At 30.9% G+C, this 22,767-nt stretch overlaps 1 protein-coding gene across 1 annotated transcript in view; it reads left to right on the top strand.

The window, feature by feature from the left end:
- The window catches only part of LOC136982508 (ATP-binding cassette sub-family C member 4-like), a 39,693-nt gene extending 22,220 nt beyond the window's left edge, over nt 1-17,473 (top strand). Inside the window, exons 10-19 of the mRNA XM_067279004.1 lie at nt 1,535-1,614; nt 3,565-3,715; nt 4,216-4,444; nt 4,515-4,620; nt 10,092-10,289; nt 10,367-10,522; nt 12,740-12,829; nt 12,938-13,110; nt 17,002-17,107; nt 17,173-17,473. Coding sequence (XP_067135105.1) covers nt 1,535-1,614; nt 3,565-3,715; nt 4,216-4,444; nt 4,515-4,620; nt 10,092-10,289; nt 10,367-10,522; nt 12,740-12,829; nt 12,938-13,110; nt 17,002-17,107; nt 17,173-17,349 — 1,466 coding nt within the window. The 3' untranslated portion in view covers nt 17,350-17,473. The remainder of the gene's footprint in view (nt 1-1,534; nt 1,615-3,564; nt 3,716-4,215; nt 4,445-4,514; nt 4,621-10,091; nt 10,290-10,366; nt 10,523-12,739; nt 12,830-12,937; nt 13,111-17,001; nt 17,108-17,172) is intronic.
- Nucleotides 17,474-22,767: the final 5,294 nt, after the last annotated feature.

Consider the following 22,767-nt stretch of genomic DNA (forward strand, 5'->3'; position numbering starts at 1 on the left):
CGAGGAAGCAAGTTCGTGGGAAATAATTTTTTTATGGGTTTCCAACTGATCTTGTGATAAAAATGGTGGAGAAAAAAAATTCGGAGTTTTGATGGAACACTTTCGTCCTTTCGCCCGTCACAGTTGAGTACAATGATTCAAATGCATACCTCGATCCAAAATTTGATAGTAAACGATATGCTGAATTTTTTAAATTGTTTTAGTACACATTTCCGAAATTCTTTGTATGATTTTGCCGATTTATGTAACATTTGCAGACCGTAATCTTCTTGCATCTCAATTAATGTTAATTCTCTTAATACCGTTTCAGGAAGTAACCACTTTATTAATGTAAAACCATTGCTAATCACATCAATTTTAAATGGGTTTAATAAAAACACAATTGAAGGTTTTAATTCTAGTAAATCTGCAAATCGCTTTTTAATTTTGTTTGATAGTAAATGATGGTTGCAAGAGGAATATCATTATCTGAAGCAGGTTTTTTTAAGCGACAAAAGCGATTGAATGTCTTTTCTATTATATCCTTTTGGAAAAGTTATATTTTTCTTTTAAAATTGAAAATGCTTTGACTTAATTCTGAAATATTGTTTTCCTTACCTTGCAGTGATAAATTCAAATTTTTTAAATGTTCATTTGCATTGGTGAAGAACATAAAGTCATTGATCCATTTTTTATCTTTTAATTGCGGATATGATTGCTTTTTTATATCTAGAAAGTCAATAATAGGTTTCAGCAATACTATAAACCTGTTCAATACATCGTACGTTGATAACCACCTAACTATGTAGTACAATACAGTAATAAATCATTTATTTGTTCATTTAAATCGAGTTCAGCAATGAAATTTCGAAACTGACGGTGCTTCTTTGCGTTGGTTCGAATAAAATTTTCGATTTTAATAAGCAGTGTAAACACGGAATTAAAATTAAAATGTTTGGAAATTATAAAGTGTAAAAGAAAAATGGAGAGTGTGCTAGCATCAAATTTTAAAAACATCAGGTGCTTCTTGGGTGCGCTAACTCTGAATTTTTAAAAAACGTGAGATGACTGTGGCTCCGTGTATTACAAGACAGAAATTTTTAAAAACAACAAATATTTTTTATTTATTAGTTAAGCCACAATTAAGCTCTTGACTTGCCACATGCGGCTCACGAGTTACAGTATGGGCATCTTTGTATTACACAACACAGAGGATTAACTGAACACATTTTGTTTCAATAACATTGCTGTTATAAAAACTTACGGCATTATTTCTTCCTATTTATTCCAATGTCATTATGCCTAGAAGCTAGTTATATAAAGCATATATTAAAGTTTTTATGAAGTAAAAATAAACTTTCTGTACATAAATACGCTGTATCGATAAACACGTACACAGTACAAAGATTCTGGTATGAAAAAACATGAGCATTTCAACCTGTGAAACATACAGATATGCTGCGTTGTATTCCTATAAATAATAATGATAGTGGAATAAATACGTTTTACATAAGCGTTTAATTTAATTAATAATTTACATTTTGATATTTTGTAGGAAAAATTTTAAATCGTTTTTCCAAAGATGTGAACAACATGGATGATACCTTAACTTTCTGGTTTATGAATGGGATAAAAGTAAGTTTAGTTTAATTGTGTAAATAAATATATAAGTGTTCAAAATAAATATATAAGAGGGATCTACAGCTACTTCCGTATATTTATAAATTAACAGACAAGTTGTTTTATTTGTAGAAATGTAACAGACTACAGGTGAAAGAAACAATAAATTCTACTTTTCAACGTACTCACTGCTAGTGTTTATGAAGTTATGACAAAAAGGTAGACTTTTAACAGAACCCGAAATTTACTAAGTTTAAGATGCATAACGAGGCTTTTAGTAAAAAAATTTATCTCACATTTTAAGTAATTTGCTGTACTGTACTTCAGCTCAGACGCATTTCCAACAAGTTCACTCGCTTGGCCAAGACAAATGAAACATCCAGATTCCATAAATGGTTTGACCTGGTTTGAATCATTTAAGTAGGTTCTCTGCATTGAAGCTGAACGGTTCAAAAACAGAAAGGAATAACTCAGACCATCAAAAATATTCTTAACTAGAACAGGCCAACAATTCTTCTCAGGTTTGACTACTGTCAACAGAACTATAAGTAATTCGTCACAATTCGTGTATGGGTGCTTTCATTATCTTTGACAAGAACAAGAGAATAGCCTTGACAAATCCTAACGCTTATGGTGGGGTCTCTTCCCAATTCAAGAAAAATTATTGAATCTGGAACTGAACGTTCTATTTTAAACAGCCTCTTAAAATATTTCTTCTGTATTTTTTCAATTTTTGACAGGAACTTCAATCCTCATACCGGAAATAAATAGGTCATCTTAGAACCAATAAAAGCATCAAAAAGTTTAAAAATAATATTCACGGAATTTAATTACTTTTTTTGTAGAGTAAACAGATAGTTTGTCTTGTTCTGTATATCGTTCTTTAGTGGATAATTTCCAAACCGAAGAGGAGTAGAAAAAGCTCACACAAAATTTCACCTACCCTCTTCGTAGTAAGCAGCACCTCCAGCTGATATTTAATATTTCTTTTTATTTAAATATTATTTTTGTACAAAGTTATGTTAACGAAATGGTGTTATTACACGAAAATTCAGCATAGGTTTCATAGATTATTATTCATTCATTCTATATGTTATATTCAATATTTCATTTTTTCACTTTTAACAGTCAAGCTCAAATAATTCGATCTGCAAAGAATTTGAATAAACTGGTAGAACCTGAAAACTTTTGCTCTTGTCTACTTATTCTATAGAATTTACCATCGATGCATGCCTAAATATATTGTCTAATTAGTGACAATGTTACCATATAAAGGAATTGGAAAAATGGGAAATATACAGGGCTACTGAAGCAGGAAACTGCATAAATTATAAAGACAGCAACGCCATATCGTATGCATGGCAATATGCATGCCAGGGACAACAACAACAGATGTGACATCTTACTCATGGAATTATGGGCTTGAGTATTAATATGCAATCGGTGAAAGCCTATAATGGAGAGGAGCATAAATAGCCAAATTAATTTACATCAAATAATTCGAACGCCTGTATTGATTGGCAGGTAATTTTTAAACTCTGCGCATTCCAATTTTAGAACATTAATGAACCTGAAGCAGTTCTCGATAGAGATACGAAAACGTTTGTTGGAACACGTTATTATCTTTTATGTTTTACTGGAAATAAAAAGGTTTTAAAAAGAGTATTATAACTTCCAGTACCTAAGAGTTATAGTTGATAGTGACAATGTTAAATGCAATAATACCAAATTTCTTATTTCATAGATCATAGATTAATAGTTTGATTAATTAAGGATTTATCATGCAAAAAGGTTATATGCATTATGAAATTACGTTGTCGTGATAATGTTGCATCCAAATGCTAAAAGTAATAGTATAATTACTTTTTTAGACGTAACATTAATTGATGTATAAATAATAATAAATAATATAATTTGTAGCTTACAGAAATGATAAATAAGCTTTCATTTATTCTTATATCTTAGGGAGGCTTTCTGCTTGCTGGCATGTGTATACTTCAAGCAATATTCTGTCCTTACATACTCATATTAACAGCTGTCCTTTCGATATTATTCTATAGTTTGTGGACGATCTATACGCGAGTGTTGAAAAGCATAAAACAAATGGAAGGAAAATGTAAGTATATAGCGTAAACTCTACAATAGCTTATTGTACTTAAAAACAAGTAAAATTTTTCAACAGTAAACATTTATCACCGAAAGGAAACATACAGAAATACTCTCTTATGTAACAGTATTGTATGAAAATTATTTAATATATTTTACATTCTTTATATATACGCCAATGGCTTCCGTTTTAATAAAACAGACTGCTAATCAAATGTATCAAAAAAAGTTATACATTGAACACCTATCTCTTACAAATGCATTGAATACAGATTAGTGGCAACGAAATTCTGCAAGTAGAGTTTAATAAACAGTCAAAAATCTGTAATAGAAGACTGGAAGGGGAAAAAGGCTCGAAATGCATTTTCTTGTATAGTCACTTAGTGGTGTGTTTTTTGTGTTACTTGTTTTCTTCAGAAAAATTTATGAATATTAGTAACAAAGGGTAGTTATTATATTTTAGAAAGTCTTGCTTAAATAAGTGATTTATATCTCAAAAATTTCTTGCAGCGAGAAGTCCAGTATTTTCTCATCTCAGTGTATCTCTTTATGGACTGACAACGATCAGAGCATTTAAAGCCGAAAGTAAATTTAAATCTACATTTAATGAGTATCAGGATAAGCACACTGCAACGTGGTTCGCCTATGTGGCTTTAAATCGATGGATTTTCATATACGGTCACATGGTCTGTTTCATAAATATAGTTATTACTGTTATTATATTCAGTGTTTCGATTGACTCGGGTGAGTAAATATATTTAATTGTCTCTAGTCAATAATAAAAGTAATATTGAATTTATAACTACAACTTTAGATAATGCGGGCAGTCAAATCGCACTTGTTATGAATTATGGAGTATTGTTTAATATGTATTTTCCAAGTTGTATTAGAATGTCGTCCGAACTGCAATTTCAGGTATTATATAAACATTTATATCTTATATAATATATAGGCCTATATACATAAACATAACATAACATTTGAATTACTTATAAGTGATATCAAAACTTATTTACTAATTGATCACTACGTCAAGCCAGATTCGTTTATCGGTAAATATCAAAATTTTCAAACGGTAAATACTTGCAAGGGATTATCTTCTTATAAAAATACAGTCCACATTCTCTAACTATTCTATCCAATACATTGTATGAAAATACATATATATATATATATAGTGGTTAATGTTACCCTAGGTTCCGAGATGGCGGACGGGGAATTTTTTCCCCACTTCGGACACGCGACAGGGAAATAATTTTCCCCTGCATTCAAGATGGCTGCGGTTCCGGCCGCCATCTTCAATTTCTCTGCAGACTCCGCGGATTTTTTAACCGAAAGAAACAATAAAAAACAACAAATTGAGGAGTTTTTTACTCACTTTTCAATTGTTCGATATTCTGAGTATGATCTCCTGTTTGGGCGTGGACGAAATTTTTCGAATGGTTGACTATTCTATGTTCGACCGCTACTCCTTCTATGTCGTCAATGTGCATATATCCTTTCCATTCGTCCGTTATTATCGTACTGCCGGAATTCACGTATTTACAAACGATCCAATTCACAGTGTTCTCTGATCTGTCGTTCACCTGACATATGAAGCATTTCTTATCTTCATCGCAATGAATGCAAACGGACTCGGTCGGTTGTTTGCATAATTTTACAGCAAAATTCGACGCGTTATCGATACGGGGGAGGGGCAAACCCAGCTCCGAAAAGTCGTCTTCCATTAACTTGTAGAAATCACGGGAAGTGCATCTCGACCAAAATACGTCGTTGCAACTCAAATCGGTAAAACTAGTTATTATCGAACAACTGGCAATAACCTAAACGCGGGGAGGTAAGGAGAGGAAAAACACACGGTCTATCCTTAATTTCTGATTACATGGTTCTCTAACTTTTAGAATTAAATTGTAAAAACAGAAATAAAAATACTTACTAATACAGGGGAAATTAATAACAATACATATTCACAGATAGCAATTTGTGTGCAAATAAAATATCGTTACGAAAAAAAAACACAGCAATTAATCCAATACGCAATTCATCGCAACACAGCAGTAAACGATTCCAACAGGAAACTAGTAGATTTGCATAAAATTGCCCAGAAATGAACATAATTCACGTCGCAGATCATGCATTTGCATATTCGTTCGTAACACCCCTACGAATTTACCGCCGATTTTACTCTCGCACGACGTCGCGAAAAGGCTCCCTCTACCGTCGCAAATTTACACACGACCGTCGCCGTTTCCAGGTTACAGGATACTCGGCAACGTCGAACTCCGGGTCGAATCCGAACGGTGAAAAATTCTCAACGGCGTCGACGTCACGACTTTAGGGGAAAAATTTTTCCCCGTCGCAGTCGCCAAGATAGGGAAAAAATTCCACCGCCGCCATCTCGGAACCTAAGGTAACATTAACCTATATGATTGTGTAATAGTATTTAAAATATGAAAAGATCAGAAAGATTACTTTATATATATAAAGTAATCTTTCTGATTTTTCATATTTTAAATACTATTACACAATTATAAAATAATAATTTCTTTTTATATTCAGTAGTGAACTGTGTATTACTTGGACACATATTCTTTACTCACGATCAAAAAAATATCTTTATTTTTGACCATTAACAGTGAATTTTCGATACGAAATTGACACAAAATATTTCACAAAAAAGCTTAATTATGTTATGAAATTGGTAAATATTATATTGACAACTTCTACTAAGTATTAAAGTTTCAAAATCACTTTTTACAAACAGTTAATTTCCATACAATTACGAGTGAAAAATATTTTCAAACTGAAATCAACTTGAGATTGACAAAATTAACAAATAAAACCTATATTAATCTCTAAACTCGATGATATTTTTCAGTTTTCTTTCACCCACAATTTTGACTTGTTTATGACAAATTTGTAAGCACTCATTTTAATTAATTTCTTGTTTTTTATTATAACGTCATTGAATCTATTTGGGAAATATCTGGAAAATTGTTATTATCGGTATGTATTGAAATAATTTCAGTTTTCTTGCTAAATATATTTGATATTATTTCACTTCATATACTGGCTATTTGTAATTCATAACTGTCATTTAATGTTTTATAAGAGTAGGCTGGAGTTTGCCAGCTTAGTGTAAAATTTTTTCATTATTTAACCGAAGCATCTACTTCTTATTTAATTCTTCAGGGAGTATATCTTTATTTTTGAATTGTAAAGTTGATTGAAATTGATTTTCTTCTGCACGAAATCTTCTGTTTTTTTCAGTAATTTGTTTCATTTTATCAGAAAGATTTAACACACCGTTTTCGCTGTTTTCATTTGAAAATTTCTAAAGATTTATCAATTTTTCCTACCCTTTGCTGCCTGTGTTTTTTCATCAAAAGAATCATCTTACAGATGCCAAGCTCCTATCTTGTCATGACCAGATTGTCACATTGCATGAAAAATTACGATTACATTTTCTATTTCTGTACTTTCTTGTTTATGTAATAATGTAAAATACTCGTGTTTTGAAAAAATGAGTTCTGTATATTTATTTTAATATAATTTGATTTCAAAATACTAATAACAGACATATGGAATTTTTACTCATTATAATCTATTTCAATTTCATCCTATTGATATGTAGTTCACTTTAAATTCTACAGGAAGGTGTTGTCTTTTACGGTCAGGGTAGTTAAGTTTTAGTCATTCTCTCTTGCGAAAATAATAGAACACTCAACACTGTCTTTTCTGAAAGTCAATATACTGCTGATTGTTTTATGACTGTAAATATTTGACCCACATTTTGAAGAGATGTGGGTGAAATGGCAATGAGATGTGTCTTTTGTTAAGGAAGAAATCGTTTTCCGTATGAAAAATGAAGCGATTAAAAACATTCATCAACTTTCAGGACATTATTCCAAATTTTTCCCTCAAAACGCTTTCATTTCGCTTCCAATCACTCAATTCGAAACAAAAATCTTTATTTTGTCTTAGGTTATTCTTATGGGTTTCGTTTCTGCTTTAACACAATCATTGTTAATATTTATCTTTTCTGTCATAAAAATTCGCATATATTCGTCATATCTTTAGTTTTATATGTTGATTCTCATTTACGAAATGTTATAATTTTATTACCAGATAACGGTTTTATTTGCAAACTCTTTCTAAATTCATCCTAGGTAAACTTAACTTCACCTTATTATATATTTGTCAACATGGATATTAATCATAAACAGGACAATTATACTGGTGTTAATCATTTATACAAGAATGAGGAAATCTTTTCAGAGAAAACAGACTCCTGTTAATTGTCCTGTTAATGATTAATGTCCATGTTGACAAATATATAATAAATAGAATAAGGACAGTAAGGAAATAATAATTAACTTCACCTTAACTGTTATACTCACAGTTAAGATGAAATTTTGAAGTTAAGATAAATTTGAAAGTCAATTTCAAATCATTGTTTCTTTTAACTTCGTCTTTATCATAAATTTTGCGAATTACAAAACAACCACTCTTTGCTGCTATTTTATATTAGATGAAACAACATTCTGACTCACAGTCAAAGAGAAAAAAGAAACACAACACTTCTCTTGAAATGTACATATTAGGCTTATTGAGCAAAAAAAAAGGACCACAACGCGTTGTAGTGATTAAGAAAAGCCGTAACTCGTTCTGAACGTTAGTTGATGCAACCATGTTAGAAGGTGATACAATACACAGTAGTTTGTAACTATAAAATACGGGTTTTAGCCTTGAAACAGTTTTTTTTTTACAATTTTTAGTGCTGAACAACATAGAAATTTAATTTTGGTATTTAGAAAAAAACTCAAAATAATAAAATGTATAGAGAAATAATTCATTTATTTTTATTTTGTTTTGCTTTAAGTGCTAAAGGTCAAACTGCGTGTTCTAGTAGGTGCTTGATGTACTCCACACGATGACATAAAAATCAGCTGCTAATGTTAAAAATCACTGTGCGACGGATTTATTATGGTTAAAAGTCACCACAAGTTCTGGATGTTATCTAATAACGAGATGATGATAAGAAAATAAAACTTTCTATTTCATTATGATTTATTTATCTTCAATCATCTTATATAAGTAAGTAACAAAATTATTCAGCACATACAGAAATGTAACTTGGTCACTTTTCAACATTAAATCATTCCTGAAAATCTGCTGCGGTGTTCGAGATATCAACATTTTTAAACAACAAATTTACTAAAAATAATTACTTCGTCAGGAACTTTTATTAATTAATCAGTCTTTTTTTGAGAATCAAGGATGTTGCAGAGTGATTTATTTTTACAAGAACTATTACATTGATATTTCGAGTTTCATTTTATGTTATTTGAGCGACGTTTGCATTTTTTATCAATAAAATATCCTTTACAGTGACAAATTATAAACCCTTTCATACTTCCAGATGTTAACATGGATCCTGAGCGAAGTGTTAATGAAATTGAGGGTACGTCCTGAATGTTAATAAAGTTACTCTCAGAAAGTGTAAATTCATTACGAGCATAAAATCGTTTCGAATGTTTTAGTTATGGTGCCTGGTGTTGATAGAGGACGTGCAGATCCCAGAAGACAATCAACAAGACCCTTGTCTTCTTGATTGTCTTCTGGGAGCTGCACGTCCTCTATCAACACCAGGCACCATAACTAAAACATTCGAAACAATTTCATCCTGTCCGAATAACTTAAACTAACCTAACCAGAACGCGTCGTGGTCAAATATCATGAAAGCCACGACAAGAATTTCTGGTCGTTCTTCAGCTATTATCTTTCAAAGGTATCAAAATCGAATTCTTCCAAACTAACAACATAAGATCATTACTAAGCAGTTATTTTATAATTAGTTTTAAAATTTCATTGAAACATTAAATTTGAGAAATGTAGGGTTGTAAATACTAATAATATATTAGCTAAAGTGGAATGTAAAAAAATAATTGATTATAACCTTACACATTACATAACAGATAACTTATATAACATTAAAACATATAACATTAAAGGATAAGCCGTTTTATATAATAATGTGAAGAAAAATGTTAATATTTAAGGTAATTTAACGAAAAAACAGTAAAAACTCCCACTGTTGAAAATTTATAAATTAATTGGTATTCATACATATTATCGGTAAAATTCTAAATTACAAGAATTTAATGGTTAAATACAATAAAATGACAACCAAAAATAAATCATGTCATTGTGCATTCTCACATAAAGATAACAATATTTTCTAAATTGAAAATAGAGTTATTTTCTGTATTTCAACTTTGTACAAATGTACTTCTGTGCGTTTGATATAACTTTGCATAATATATATATTTTTACTTCAATATGTTTCGTGTACTCTGTAACTTTATACATAGTCTATTTTCCAGATGAACTCTGTTAAACGTATACTGAATTATACCAAACTGAAATCAGAAGCATCATACGAAAGTTCTCTCGATAAACAGCCACCCTCAGATTGGCCACAAAAGGGAGAAATTCATTTTGATAATGTTTCTTTACAATATTCTAAGGATAGAAATACTGTATTAAAGCACTTAACATTTCGTATTTACTCGGGAGAAAAGGTAAAATATCTACAAATTCTAAAGATTGTTGCTAATAACTACTGTCTGAAATGATTTGTATTGTTTATGAGTTGCAGATAGGAATTGTCGGCAGAACAGGGGCTGGAAAGAGTTCTATAATAGCTTCGTTATTTCGCATGACAGAGCCGACAGGAACAATAACCATCGATGGAGTTGACATTAAAGATATCGGGCTTCGGGATCTACGTAGCAAAATATCCATCATTCCTCAAGTATGTAACAATTAATTTATTAAATATAATTTCTTATTCTACAATTTTAATATTCATTAACTTTAATTCATCTCATTTTCTTTTTCTATAAAAAATGTAATTTTTTTAAACATGATAAAATAGAATACCGTGAGAGAATCTGAACAAATACAACAACTTTTTCACGGGATGGTCCATTCCACATATGATAGGGTTGTCCCTTCCCATTATTGGGCTTAGCAGCAACCATAATTGACTCTGTAAAAATGCTCACATAGGGGGAATGATTTACAATAGTCTAGTAATTATAAAAAACTGCATGTCGATATAACAAAGAGCAATAAATAATTTGTCTATTTAAGAATCTTTTGATATGAAGGGGAATTTTATATTTTGACACTGCTAATTTTCGGAGAAGGTTGAGAGTTCAAGACATTACGCAGGCCTTCGTTCTATTACGAGAACATTTTAAGAGTTTACTGTTTCCAATTGAATCAGATTAGAAATTGGAAAATGCAGAATTTCTTTTACGCCATTGTTAATACAACGACAATAAGATTTATTGTAATTGGACATAACCTGTTGGCCGATTTCTTTTGCCGTTTTTCATTTTAAATAATCAGCTTTGGGACCAATGATATGCAAATGATTTTTTCTTTATTTAATGTATTTATATGCCAATACAAATGCTGATTAGGCTAGCCCGTGACAGAGAATGTGCAAATAAAACAGAATAGTTTTCTGAAAATCTATACCACCTGTCACCATATTCCCAAATCTTATCTTCATATTACCACTGCCACTCACTTATATTAGTTATTTAGAACCCGGTAATTAGCTGAGTGATAAATGTATGTAGTTTTTACAATTTATACCACATGTGTTTTGTTAAAAAAACATACCTTATTGTAAGCCAAACGTAAAACTTTTTGCAAGATAAAATTACTATATACTGATGTTACCGTAATAATATTTCATCAATATTAGGCTGTAATCGGAAAAAATTGCAGCGCAATATTGTTGAAATATAAAACTTTGCATTTTGCAGCAAATGCCCTTATGCATTTTCGTATCATTAAGAAATTTTTTTTTAATTCGAAGTTACATTTTCTTAAATTATTTTTTAGGGTTTAATAAATATGATTATCATTTAGTGTTAAATCGTGAAAAGAACTGTATGAGAAGGTTTTGTTGGAATCTTAAGTCAATTAGAGAACGCAAATTAAAGTGATCATTTCCAGAACATGTACAAAATATAAACAGTGATGTGCTTCACAAGAAAAGGATTTTAAATTAAATTTTGCATAATAAAAATTAGAATTTAGATATTTAGAAAAGAATATTTGGAAAAAAATATTTCTTTTGTATAACGTATTATACACGTGTTTGAATATCTGTTATACTCTGCATCTGGTTTAAAAAACTGCTTTACAGATATGAAATTTGTATGAAAATTGTAATTGAAAATTCAAAATTGTAAATAGTGATCTCGATAAAGTTATATTTAAAAAATGTACTTTTACATTTAAACATCTATAAAAATCCATTAGTACTAACGAAAAGTAATTAATCCGTGATCGATTTTTAGCTGTGTCATGAGAATTTTATCAATTACAGTGAGAAATCCGTTGGTTTATTACTCTTTATAAATAATAGCAGATAACTCGAAATTCTCAAATTAATAATCTGGCAAGCAAATCTTTAATAAATCTAATGTTGTTTGAAATTGTAGATCGCTAAACACGATAAATTTTAGAGCGATTAAAGAGCGCGCATAACAAGTCAAAAGCAAAGAACAGCGTGCGCTGATACAAAATTAACAGCGCTGTCTGCAAAATTCAGATTTCACGTGACGTATTGAATGCTGAAAAAAAAACATTCAACAGTCATCCTTTCTCCATAACATGGCACAATTATGTTCCAAAAGCTGCACATTGCATTACAGAAAGAATAGTAAATTTAATACGAAAATCATATAAATCGACTAACTTCTTGACAAAATATCTTTATTTTCACTTGAAGAGGTAAAAAAAATATATATTTTGGTTTGACTTTTGACTAAGATCGCCTTTCTTTGCTAGTTAGAAACTTCATCAGTGTAATAATGTATGTCCGATTAATAAACAAGGTTTAAGTAGACAGTGTATACACGAAAATGTAAAACAATGTCGATTTAATTTTATATAAATACGCTTTGTAAAACAGAAGAGACTAATACATTACACGTATTTTTTTCAGGATCCGATGTTATTTACCGGTCCTCTTCGAAGAAACATCGATCCTTTCAATGAATATTCGGAGGAAAATCTGTGGCAAGCCATTGAAGAGGTTAGAAATAATTAATTATTTCAATTTGCTAACTGTTTTATGTCATTAACTCTTTCCAATTATTAAAATTTATTATCGTTTATATGTTTAAGATCTTTTCAATTATAGGTGCAATTAAAAGAAGTTATTAGTAAATTACCTGGGGGATTGGATACACATTTATCAGAAGGAGGACGAAATTTCAGCGTTGGGGAAAGACAGTTAATTTGCCTTGCCAGAACCATTCTTCGTCAGAATAAAATTCTTGTCATGGACGAAGCTACGTCCAATATTGATAAAAGGTTAGAATAGATAGTCTTTGAAATATAATTTATTTTCAATGATTTGTGATACACAGAAAATTATCTCTTATTTCGAAATTGTTACATATGTGCTAATCGCTTTGTGTTTCAGTTTATAACTTATTGATTGAATATTATTTAATTAACTGTCAGTTTCGAGTCATTAACGGTACTCGTAATAGTTTCTAGATTAAGTTATAAATCATAATACAGTGGTACCTCGTATAACGTACTTAATCCGTTCCAGGTGCACGTCAGTTAAGTGAAACGTCCGTTATACGAAACGCATTTTCCCATAGAAATACATGTTAAAACATCTAATTCGTTCCGCAGCTATAAAATAACCGTACGTTCCCAGCCAGTTCGTTGCTCGAGTCACGTAACGGCCAAACAGTAAGTCCGTTGTTCGTAGCGTCGTTATTCGAGGCGTACGTTATACGAGGTACCACTGTACTTTATCACGTTAGGCATTAATATTTCTCCACGATGTAATAGTGCGGTATTTTTTATTGAAATTTACAATAAATTAGGCTAAGACAGATAAATTTGATACAGATGAGAGAGTCATAATGATTTGATTGATATTAAACCCATATTAGAAGAAATGGTCTACTAAGTGATTAAAACTGCAATCTAAAAGTCTTAAATCGAAACAGAACGACCACCAGCAATATTTTATGAGCAGTATATTGGGAACAAAATATGTTAGACTCAGTTTCTCACCATTTCGTCGTCCTCATTGTGGGTATGCTCGTACTCACGATGAGCATGAAAAAGGCACTCTTGGTGTCTTTTGGTAAAGAGCACCAAACTGAAAAGTTGTTTTCGAATTTATAATCGATTTTTTTGTGATATTGAGCATAAATGTAAATAAGCGATCTATTTATATTATATTGGTGTTTTGCTATGTAAGGATAAACTTTTAAATGTATATACAATGGTATACAAGGGAACTCCGATGTCTTTGTTTTCTGTATATAATTCGGCATTCACACCATAGGGACTTAAGCTATTTGGAAAAAAAGGAATATGATCATATCCTCCACATAACTGTGAAACGAAGAAAGAAACAATTATTAAATCTGAATGGCTATTACCAAAGCCAACCACTGCCGCATGTTATCGGGCTAAATAACGGCTGTAATAATAAATTACCAAACAATTTGATTCTAGAGAGAGACGTTAGGTGCCATCTCTTAATAAATTTAATAATTATAATTTTAATTAAATAATTAATTTATATTTACTGTAAGAAAAGAATCGGCTCGGACCGTGACGCGAAACCGCAACTGCCGCTTACCGTGCGGCTGTATTACCAATTACGGCAGTCGCTGACAACGTATTGGAATTTCGTAAATTTCGTGTTTGAATGGCTATGTTTTTTTTTCCTGAAAACATGTACAAAAATTTACTTGTTTTCATTGTATTTATATTCATGACTTTTATCATCTCTGTTGAGCTTATACACACCATCTAATCTTACAATTTCTTTATATGAAATATTCGGTACATTTTTACGTCACAAAATTAATAATTTTATAAGTATGTTGTCTTTGAAACCGTGTTTAATGAATTTGTTGGACTACGAACTCGAGATTGAGTTCGTACTCCAACAAAGTTCATTAAACACGGTTTCAAAGACAACATAGAAAATTTTCAATTATAGAAACGGCAAACTCCATCCAGAACATCAACTCAATGGAGATGGAAATAAATCCAAGTGTTTACTTTAAAACTCAATCTTGAGTTCGTAGTCGAATTTTATAAGCAATTCAATAATCTGGAGAATATATCGTATTAAAATTTGAATTTCCTCACATAAATATATAAAATTTCTGCACCATTTCGGTTTAAGTTTTAACCAACCTGTTGTCACTTATAACATGTTCCAAACATATCTAATGTTATTTTGTCCAGACTCACAAACGGAGATTCTCGAGCTTGACATGATAGTTGTTTGTACAGATTTAATATTCGAATCTGAAGGGTGATTTAGGAGTTGTGTAATCAATTGGGGCATCTGACCCTCGATACAATTATCGAAGTGCAGCGAACCCCATGCAAAGTATTTTCTTCGCAATGACTCAAATTCAAAAATCAATGGAGTTTTACATAATAATAGGAGTAATACAATGACAAAACAGACAAACGCCAAATTTTAAAATTTTATATAAAGTAGTGCTCAAAATTTCTCTCCGTATTAAGTCAATGGAAAGATGTGTGCTTCGTGACGTCACATTTTTAATGAGTTGTGCCTCAATGAAGTTAAACTATCGTTTTGACATTTTCTTAAACTTTACTGCATGATCACGATGACGATCATCATGCTGGAATAAAAAATGATAAATGTATCTGTGTTGAGGAGATTCTTTATTTTTTGTTTTAATCAGATGTAGATTCCTTTCTGTCGTGATCTGCAGCAGATGGAATACGTGGATCCAACTACAGTCGAGTCCGCATAAGTCGACATTCCAAGGGGAAGTGGAAATGTGTCGAGTTATCCAATGTGATGACTAAAGCGAAGTTGGAAAAAAAACCCACAAAACTACAATTAATAAAATACAGTAGTGCGTTATACAGTAGTATAGGCTTACAATACATTGTGTCCTCCATTTAGAATTACTCTGTAGAAGAAAAACTGAAAAATTCGTTTAGTGTTGTTTGTTTTGAGCAATTAATTGTCTAGACTTTCTTTTTCAACGATCATGAATGCTTTAAAAACATCATCTTCGCAATTGTCAATTGTTGGCAAGTAACGTCTAAGGATTCTTAATGCCTCTGGCGTGAGAAAATGCAAAATTGGATTTTGGTGTGACGTTGATGTAAATTGTATATTTTTTTTTTGTTTATCTGTTATTATTTTATACATAAAAATACATAAAATGTTAAGGCATTTTTATTCATATATATATATATATATATATATATATAATATATATTAATTATAAATTAATAAATAAATCGAGTCCCCCTCCTGAAAAAAAATGAGTTCGTGTCACACGTGCAGAGTGAATTCATTTTTTCAAAATGGGTGACGACTTATCAGAGTGTGGGACAGCAAAAGTATGTCGACTTATCCAGTGGTGTCGCGTAAACCGGACTTTTTAAACATTAATGCCTATGTAAGTCGGCCGGGACTACAGAATATTGATTACTTAACCAATGGTGTCGAGTTATCCGGGTGTCGACTTATGCGGACTCGACTGTATATCCGCACTTATCCGTGTAATATAATGTTAGTATTAATATATCTGCTAATATAGGAAACACTACGTCTAACAACAGAAGTCTCTGTATTCGTGTACAGTTCTACACCAGAGGTATGTCACAATCGCGTACAGTACAATCTTTTTCAGATGGCTTGAGAGAATGAGAGTAGTATTATATATCTTGGTTTTTTCTGTTCGAGTTGTGATATTCTCTTGCTAGTTTGTGCGCTCTTGCTAGTTTGTGGGCAATCACAATATTTTTATGTTCTTATCAATAGCCGAGTGGTTGAAACCAATGAACGGTAGTAGTTGGTTCAAGGTTTGTGCATTACACCAATTTTAAAATTTTACTTTGTATTCTTTATGTATCTAACACCCAATTACAAATCAGTTTTCCATCGAAAGTCCTCCTAAGAAGAAATTTTTGTGCTAATCACAAATGTATTACATTCCATTAGTTCAAATCAGTTTAACCGACTTTGTACTTTGTGTGTAAGGTTATACAAAGAAATTTCTTATAGCAAGTACGCATTATGCATATGATACGTGTTTTCCATTTGCATAAGAAATTCCCGATAGTGATATTTTGAAGTAATTTTTTTCATTTTATTTGTTTGTTTTGTATTAATTCTTATAGTAATATTTAAAATTGTAACACATTTTTTATTTATCTAATATCTAGCACTGATTCGTGCATACAAAAAATAATTCGAGAAAAATTCAAATCTTGTACAGTGTTGACAATAGCCCATAGATTACATACAATTATTGATTCGGATAAAGTTCTGGTAAGATTTTATTGCTTATAATGTAAAGCTAATATGTATTTTAATTACATATCTTAACTCTTTAGGTTCTAGATACAGGAAAATTACAAGAATTTGACACACCATATGCACTACTGACAAACGTAAATGGAACATTCTATAATTTGGTAAAGAACACAGGAGTAACTTCGATGAACGAGCTATACAAAATTGCTAAAAATAAATATTATTTTAAAGAATTTACCGAAAGAACAAAATTGTAAAACAGTGGATGTTCTTTGATTCACGTGTACTTATTGTTGAATTCGTGTTATATCACTTATTTAATATCCAGTACTCAGAAACAAGTGACATTTCCATTTGTGACGTAGAACACGGAATTTTTAAAATCTATAAATTTGATAGCATTTGTTCTACTGCTAAATTTATCTACGTGAAATATTAGTCAAATGTAATAAGTAGATTTAATATTTATAACAAATTGGTTTTAAAAGCAAACTATTGTTAGATGATTTATTTTTCGAATAAATCACTGAATTTCAAAGATTTTAAGAATAGAAAATTGCAATATTTTGCTACGTTATTGTAATATTTTCCAGAATATATGTTAAAAAATTTCATCAATAAGACCTAAATTAAAAATGTATTTTTAGAAGTAAATGTGTATTCCAGTAAAAACAAATTTTATGGTAATCACGATAAATAAAATATTGTATATTTTAGAATTTCTATTGTCTTTACTTTTGTAACTAGAATTCAATCGCTCTCATTTCGTGAACAGGTAGATAATTGATAATTCTTCTTTATTTTCGCGTGAGACAACACGAAATTTCATGATTTGATATGAATTTAAAAATAACTACTATTTGGTGGAATAACAGTTTACAGAATAATACAGGTGTTCCACATAAAACCGAATATTTAAATTGTAATGTTTATATAAAATAAAATTGTCAAAGGATATTAAATAAAATCAGTCAAATAAACTCTCTAATCACTCAGAGTTAACTATAAAACATAACTTTGAAATTTATTTATTTATGTAAGGCTGCCTGTTTAATTATTCACCATCACTGTTTCATTACAATCATCACGTATAGATGAGTGGATGCCTATTTTGCATGTTACAATTGTATGTAAAATACGTCAGTTTCCTCATTCAGAACTCATAAACAACGAGAATATTAATAAAAATCAATAAGCCTTAATCACATTTTTTATATATTTAATTTAAAATATATGCTCTCCACATCAAATTAGTAGTTTCTTGCCCCTGTACTTTATATTTTTCCTGCTGACAACAGAGTTGTGCCAGTCACCTATCTAACTCATTTAAGCGAAAATTTTCAAATTAAATTAACGTAGCTTCCCTTTCCATGTGTTGGTCTTGCACTGATTTTATACTGGCTCCACAGAGGCTAAATGTGAGTGGTCAAGGTGAAACATACTGCTCTGGTAGACCCGTTTTTACAGAGGAACAAAAGACCAAACAAGTATTATATCACAAATTAATAAGGGAGGGGTTTATTTTATATTAACTAGTAGCGATAGGATAAGAAGGTTTTTTTTTCAGTTAAAACTACAAGACCTCTGTTTTTCTTCACAGCAATCATAAAATTATCTAAAAGTACTTTTTATATAGTTGCGTCAGATTTAAACTTGTCATATAATAACATATGCCTGTGATCAAACAAGATCCAGTATGATTCGTTGAAACTGCGCTCGAGAAAAAAGGCGCTGTCATTGTTTTTATATCGTTTAGTACGACTTACAAGACATCTACCAGCAATACGTCGTCTGTTTTTGTTTGCAAATTAACTCTCTCTTTGTATATAATAAATTTTAAAATGCAGATTGTAACTGAGCAAAAAAAGAACACGCATTAAATTTTTGTTTACGCAACGAAATTTCCGTTACCGGATCAGCCAAAATGTGGAAAAAAGCTTTTTCTGACGACGATTTATAAAATAAGACAAGAGTTTTTGAGTGGTACAATATGATCAAGGCAAGCAGAGAACTTCTAGAAAACGTACCACGTTCTGGTAGACCACCCACTTCAACTAATGTTCAACACGTCGCTCAAGTCGTATATAATGTTCAATTATTGTCATTTAACAATTAGAGACATTATTAAACATGTTTCATTATCATTCGATCTTGTCACGAAACTTTAAAATATCATCTTGACATGCGGCATGTAGCTTATCGAATCGTCTCGAAAATGTTGAATTTTATCAAAAATGAACATGTTCAAGTGGCCATGGAATTTTTCAAGAACAATCGTTCTTAATTCGCATCAATACGGAAACATGAATCTACGCTTTTGATACTGAAACAGCTCAACAACGAAATCAATGGCGCTCGAAAGGTGAGCAATCTTGCATCACATTCGAAGCAATCTTGCTTCAGCTTTGAAAGATAAAGCAGAAAGTCTTGCTTCACCAAGACTTTCTGCTTTCGAGCAATTCTTTGCTCGACAAGGCAGAGCAATTTTACAACAGTTTAACACGTTTTTTTCCCCTCTCTGTCCAACTATTGTCTTGGAAAGACAATAATTGAATGGTGATGTAATTTAAATTTGTTATTATTTTGAATGTTTCATTTTACATTCCTAATATCATATATGCCGTTGCAAGAGATTCTATTCTGTAACGAAAGGGCGAAAAATTAATCTTTGTATTAAGTAGCAGAGAGCAATGTCAACTTTGTAATTGATATAGTATTTCCACTAATTTAAATAATTATATTAAAAAATTTTGAAATTCTGTTTACTATCAATAATAACTGTGATAAGATTTCAAATTATGGTATTTAATTTTTGATTTTAACAATGTATTTTTATTTAACATATCTCATATATTTAGGTCCCCATATTTATACCCTTGTTACATATTATTGACATTTTTGAGGTGAAGATAGCATAAAAGATTTCTTTCTACATTCATTTTCACAATAAGAATTTAATATATTAACAAAAATTCCAGCCCGTCACTGTGACGATATTGCAATAAATAATTGCGAGTTGTTTTTATAATTCTTTTGTTTTCTGTCTCACAACAAGATCTAACGCTATTTTTACATAACAAACAGAGCTTCTTATGCTAATTTAACTTGTAGATGAAATAAGAGAGATTGAATTTGTCCTTGCTCGAAAAAATAAACTTTTATTTTTACTTGTAAAACAAGATTTTTATGTATTTCTGACATTGTCTTCTTTCCTACAAATATATGTTAAATATATTTATAATATACAACAAATTTCTAATTATACAATAATTTTTTTTGAATTATAAAAACTTAAACCATAATTACACACTTACTATACTTTAGATAAGTTATTTCTAAATTTTGCATTAGTTCTGCAAGATTTTTTCTTTTTATTAAACGATAAAATTCCGAGATAAAGTCCTACTAATAGATTAATTTTAATAAAATTATTATTTTGTGTTTAGAAAATTACTAATAAATTTGCAGGTTACTGAGCATAATATTGATATTATATATTTACGCAGATTAGATGATTAGGTGAGTGCAATTGTCCAGCTAACTTATACCATTTTGCTACTAATTACTTTGACGATAGTGTGAAAGTTCGAACACACCGGAACGAAAAAGGTCTCCGGAACCAACTTCAGCAATAAAAATTTCTTATTGCACTTTTCCTACGGATTCAGAAATAAATCACGAGGAAATAAATCCAAAATGTGGTGATTGGAAAAGGAGAGTAACGTGACCAACAATATAAAAAGGGGAACAGAGAGGGGGAGGGAGTCCCGTTACGCCGTTCATAACAGTTATACGTAGAGTCCGTCCCGAAGGAAGCCGACGCCGGAGACGAATACCGAATACTCTTCCGAATTTCCGTACGAGGACCCCTCCACTCGAACGACAATGTATGAATTCCCAATCTTTGTGAACTCTCTCTTCTCCGGGTACCCCCCCATCTTGGGTGGAGCGATGTATCTCTCAATCGTATATGTTAATCTAGTTTGTTAATAAATTATTTTTTTCTGATAAGGGTGTTAAACAGGGTTGTATCTTAAGCCCTATTCTTTTTAGTTTATTTTTAAATGATTTATTAAATTGTATTGATGATTTCGGCGGAGATGGTATAGTTGTCGGTGGTGTCTGTTAAAGTATTAGCGTACGCGGATGATGTGGTAATTGTGGCGGATTCTCCGAGGTCAATACGAGTTCATGTAATACGTTATTTAAGCGATAATAGTTTACAATTGAATCTTGCTAAATCAAAAATTGTGGTCTTTCGAAATGGTGGTAAGGCTTCTAAGGCTGACAAATGGTGGTTTCAAGGTGTTCCAAGTTCGGTTATATCTCAATATAAGTATTTAGGTGTAATTTTTAAAAGTAATGGTTATTTTAATACTCATGTGAGGTCTTGTCAAGTTAATGCTGAGATAAAAATGGACAAAGTTATTCATATGTGTCAGTCTGCTAAGTTGTGTAATTTGAAGGATCGGTTAAGGTTATTTAATGCCGTGGTGGGCTCATCTCTCCTTTATGCTTCGAAGGTGTGGGGGTTTCAGGCGGAGAGTTTGGATACGGTATTAACTACTTTTGTTAAGAAAATGTACGGGCTTCCAAGGTGTACTCCTAGTTATCTAGTGTCTATGGAATGTTCATTGATTCCTTTGTCTTGTTTGATCCTGAACAAATCTGTTAATTGGATTTTTAGAACGTTGAGTTTAAATGAAGAACGCCTTAGTAAGATTTGTTTGCGTTATGTTGTGAAACATGTTCAGTTGCGTTTGTCGAAGTATTGGTGGGCTAGTTGTTCAAGGAATGGAATCGATTTTGATAATCTGTTACAAGATTTTAATAGTGTTTATTTACTAAAGTTAAATAATTTTGATAATTATATTTTGAAGTTGAATCATGGCATATTATTAAGTTCTTATTGTGAATTGGTATAAGAGTTTGAATAAACCTTTTTTTGATTGTTCTATTTATAATAGTAATTTCTCCTCTAATGTTATGGCCGTATTAATGCAAATAAGATGTAATTCATTAAGTTTTTTATGTAATTACAGAAGGGACATTTGCATATGTGGTGTGGCGGACTTACCATTGGATGCATTTCATATTATTGCTGTTTGTTCTCTTTTGTCAAAATTACGTGAGGAGACTTTTGGGGTTCCCAATTTTTCGTTTAATCAGTTTAAAAAAGTTATTTCTGATTTTGATTTATTCTTTAAGGTATTTATTTTCATAAAGAGGGTTAAATTGATTATTTCATAATGTTTATTGTATATTTGATTTTCGATTTCTTTTTCGTTGTTTTTTTAAGGCTTAAAGCGAAAGCTATGCTTATTTATGTAAATTACATTTTGGGGCGTGGTCTGCCTACTATTTAATTTGTGGCTGCTTGGACTGCTTGGGAGACTATCCGATTTTCTTTTGAACAATTGGTTTGAATTGCTGTTTTTTTCTTTCTAGGTAAGTTTTAGCTCTGTTGGTTGTTAATTTCTTTCGGATAGTTCTCCCAAGTAATTCTTTAAGTTTTATTTTCTGAGTTGGATTTAGTTTATAAATTTTGCAATTATAATTTTAAATTATTAATGTTATTACAATTGATGAATATATCTGTGAAATATGTTTTGTTATTTTATAAGATTATGTATACTTTGTTTTGTTCTATCCCCGCATCAGGGTCTTTGTACCAG

The sequence above is a fragment of the Centruroides vittatus genome, unplaced genomic scaffold (genome assembly GCF_030686945.1).
Source record: "Centruroides vittatus isolate TY-2023 unplaced genomic scaffold, ASM3068694v2 contig_847, whole genome shotgun sequence".
Lineage (NCBI taxonomy): Eukaryota > Metazoa > Arthropoda > Arachnida > Scorpiones > Buthidae > Centruroides > Centruroides vittatus.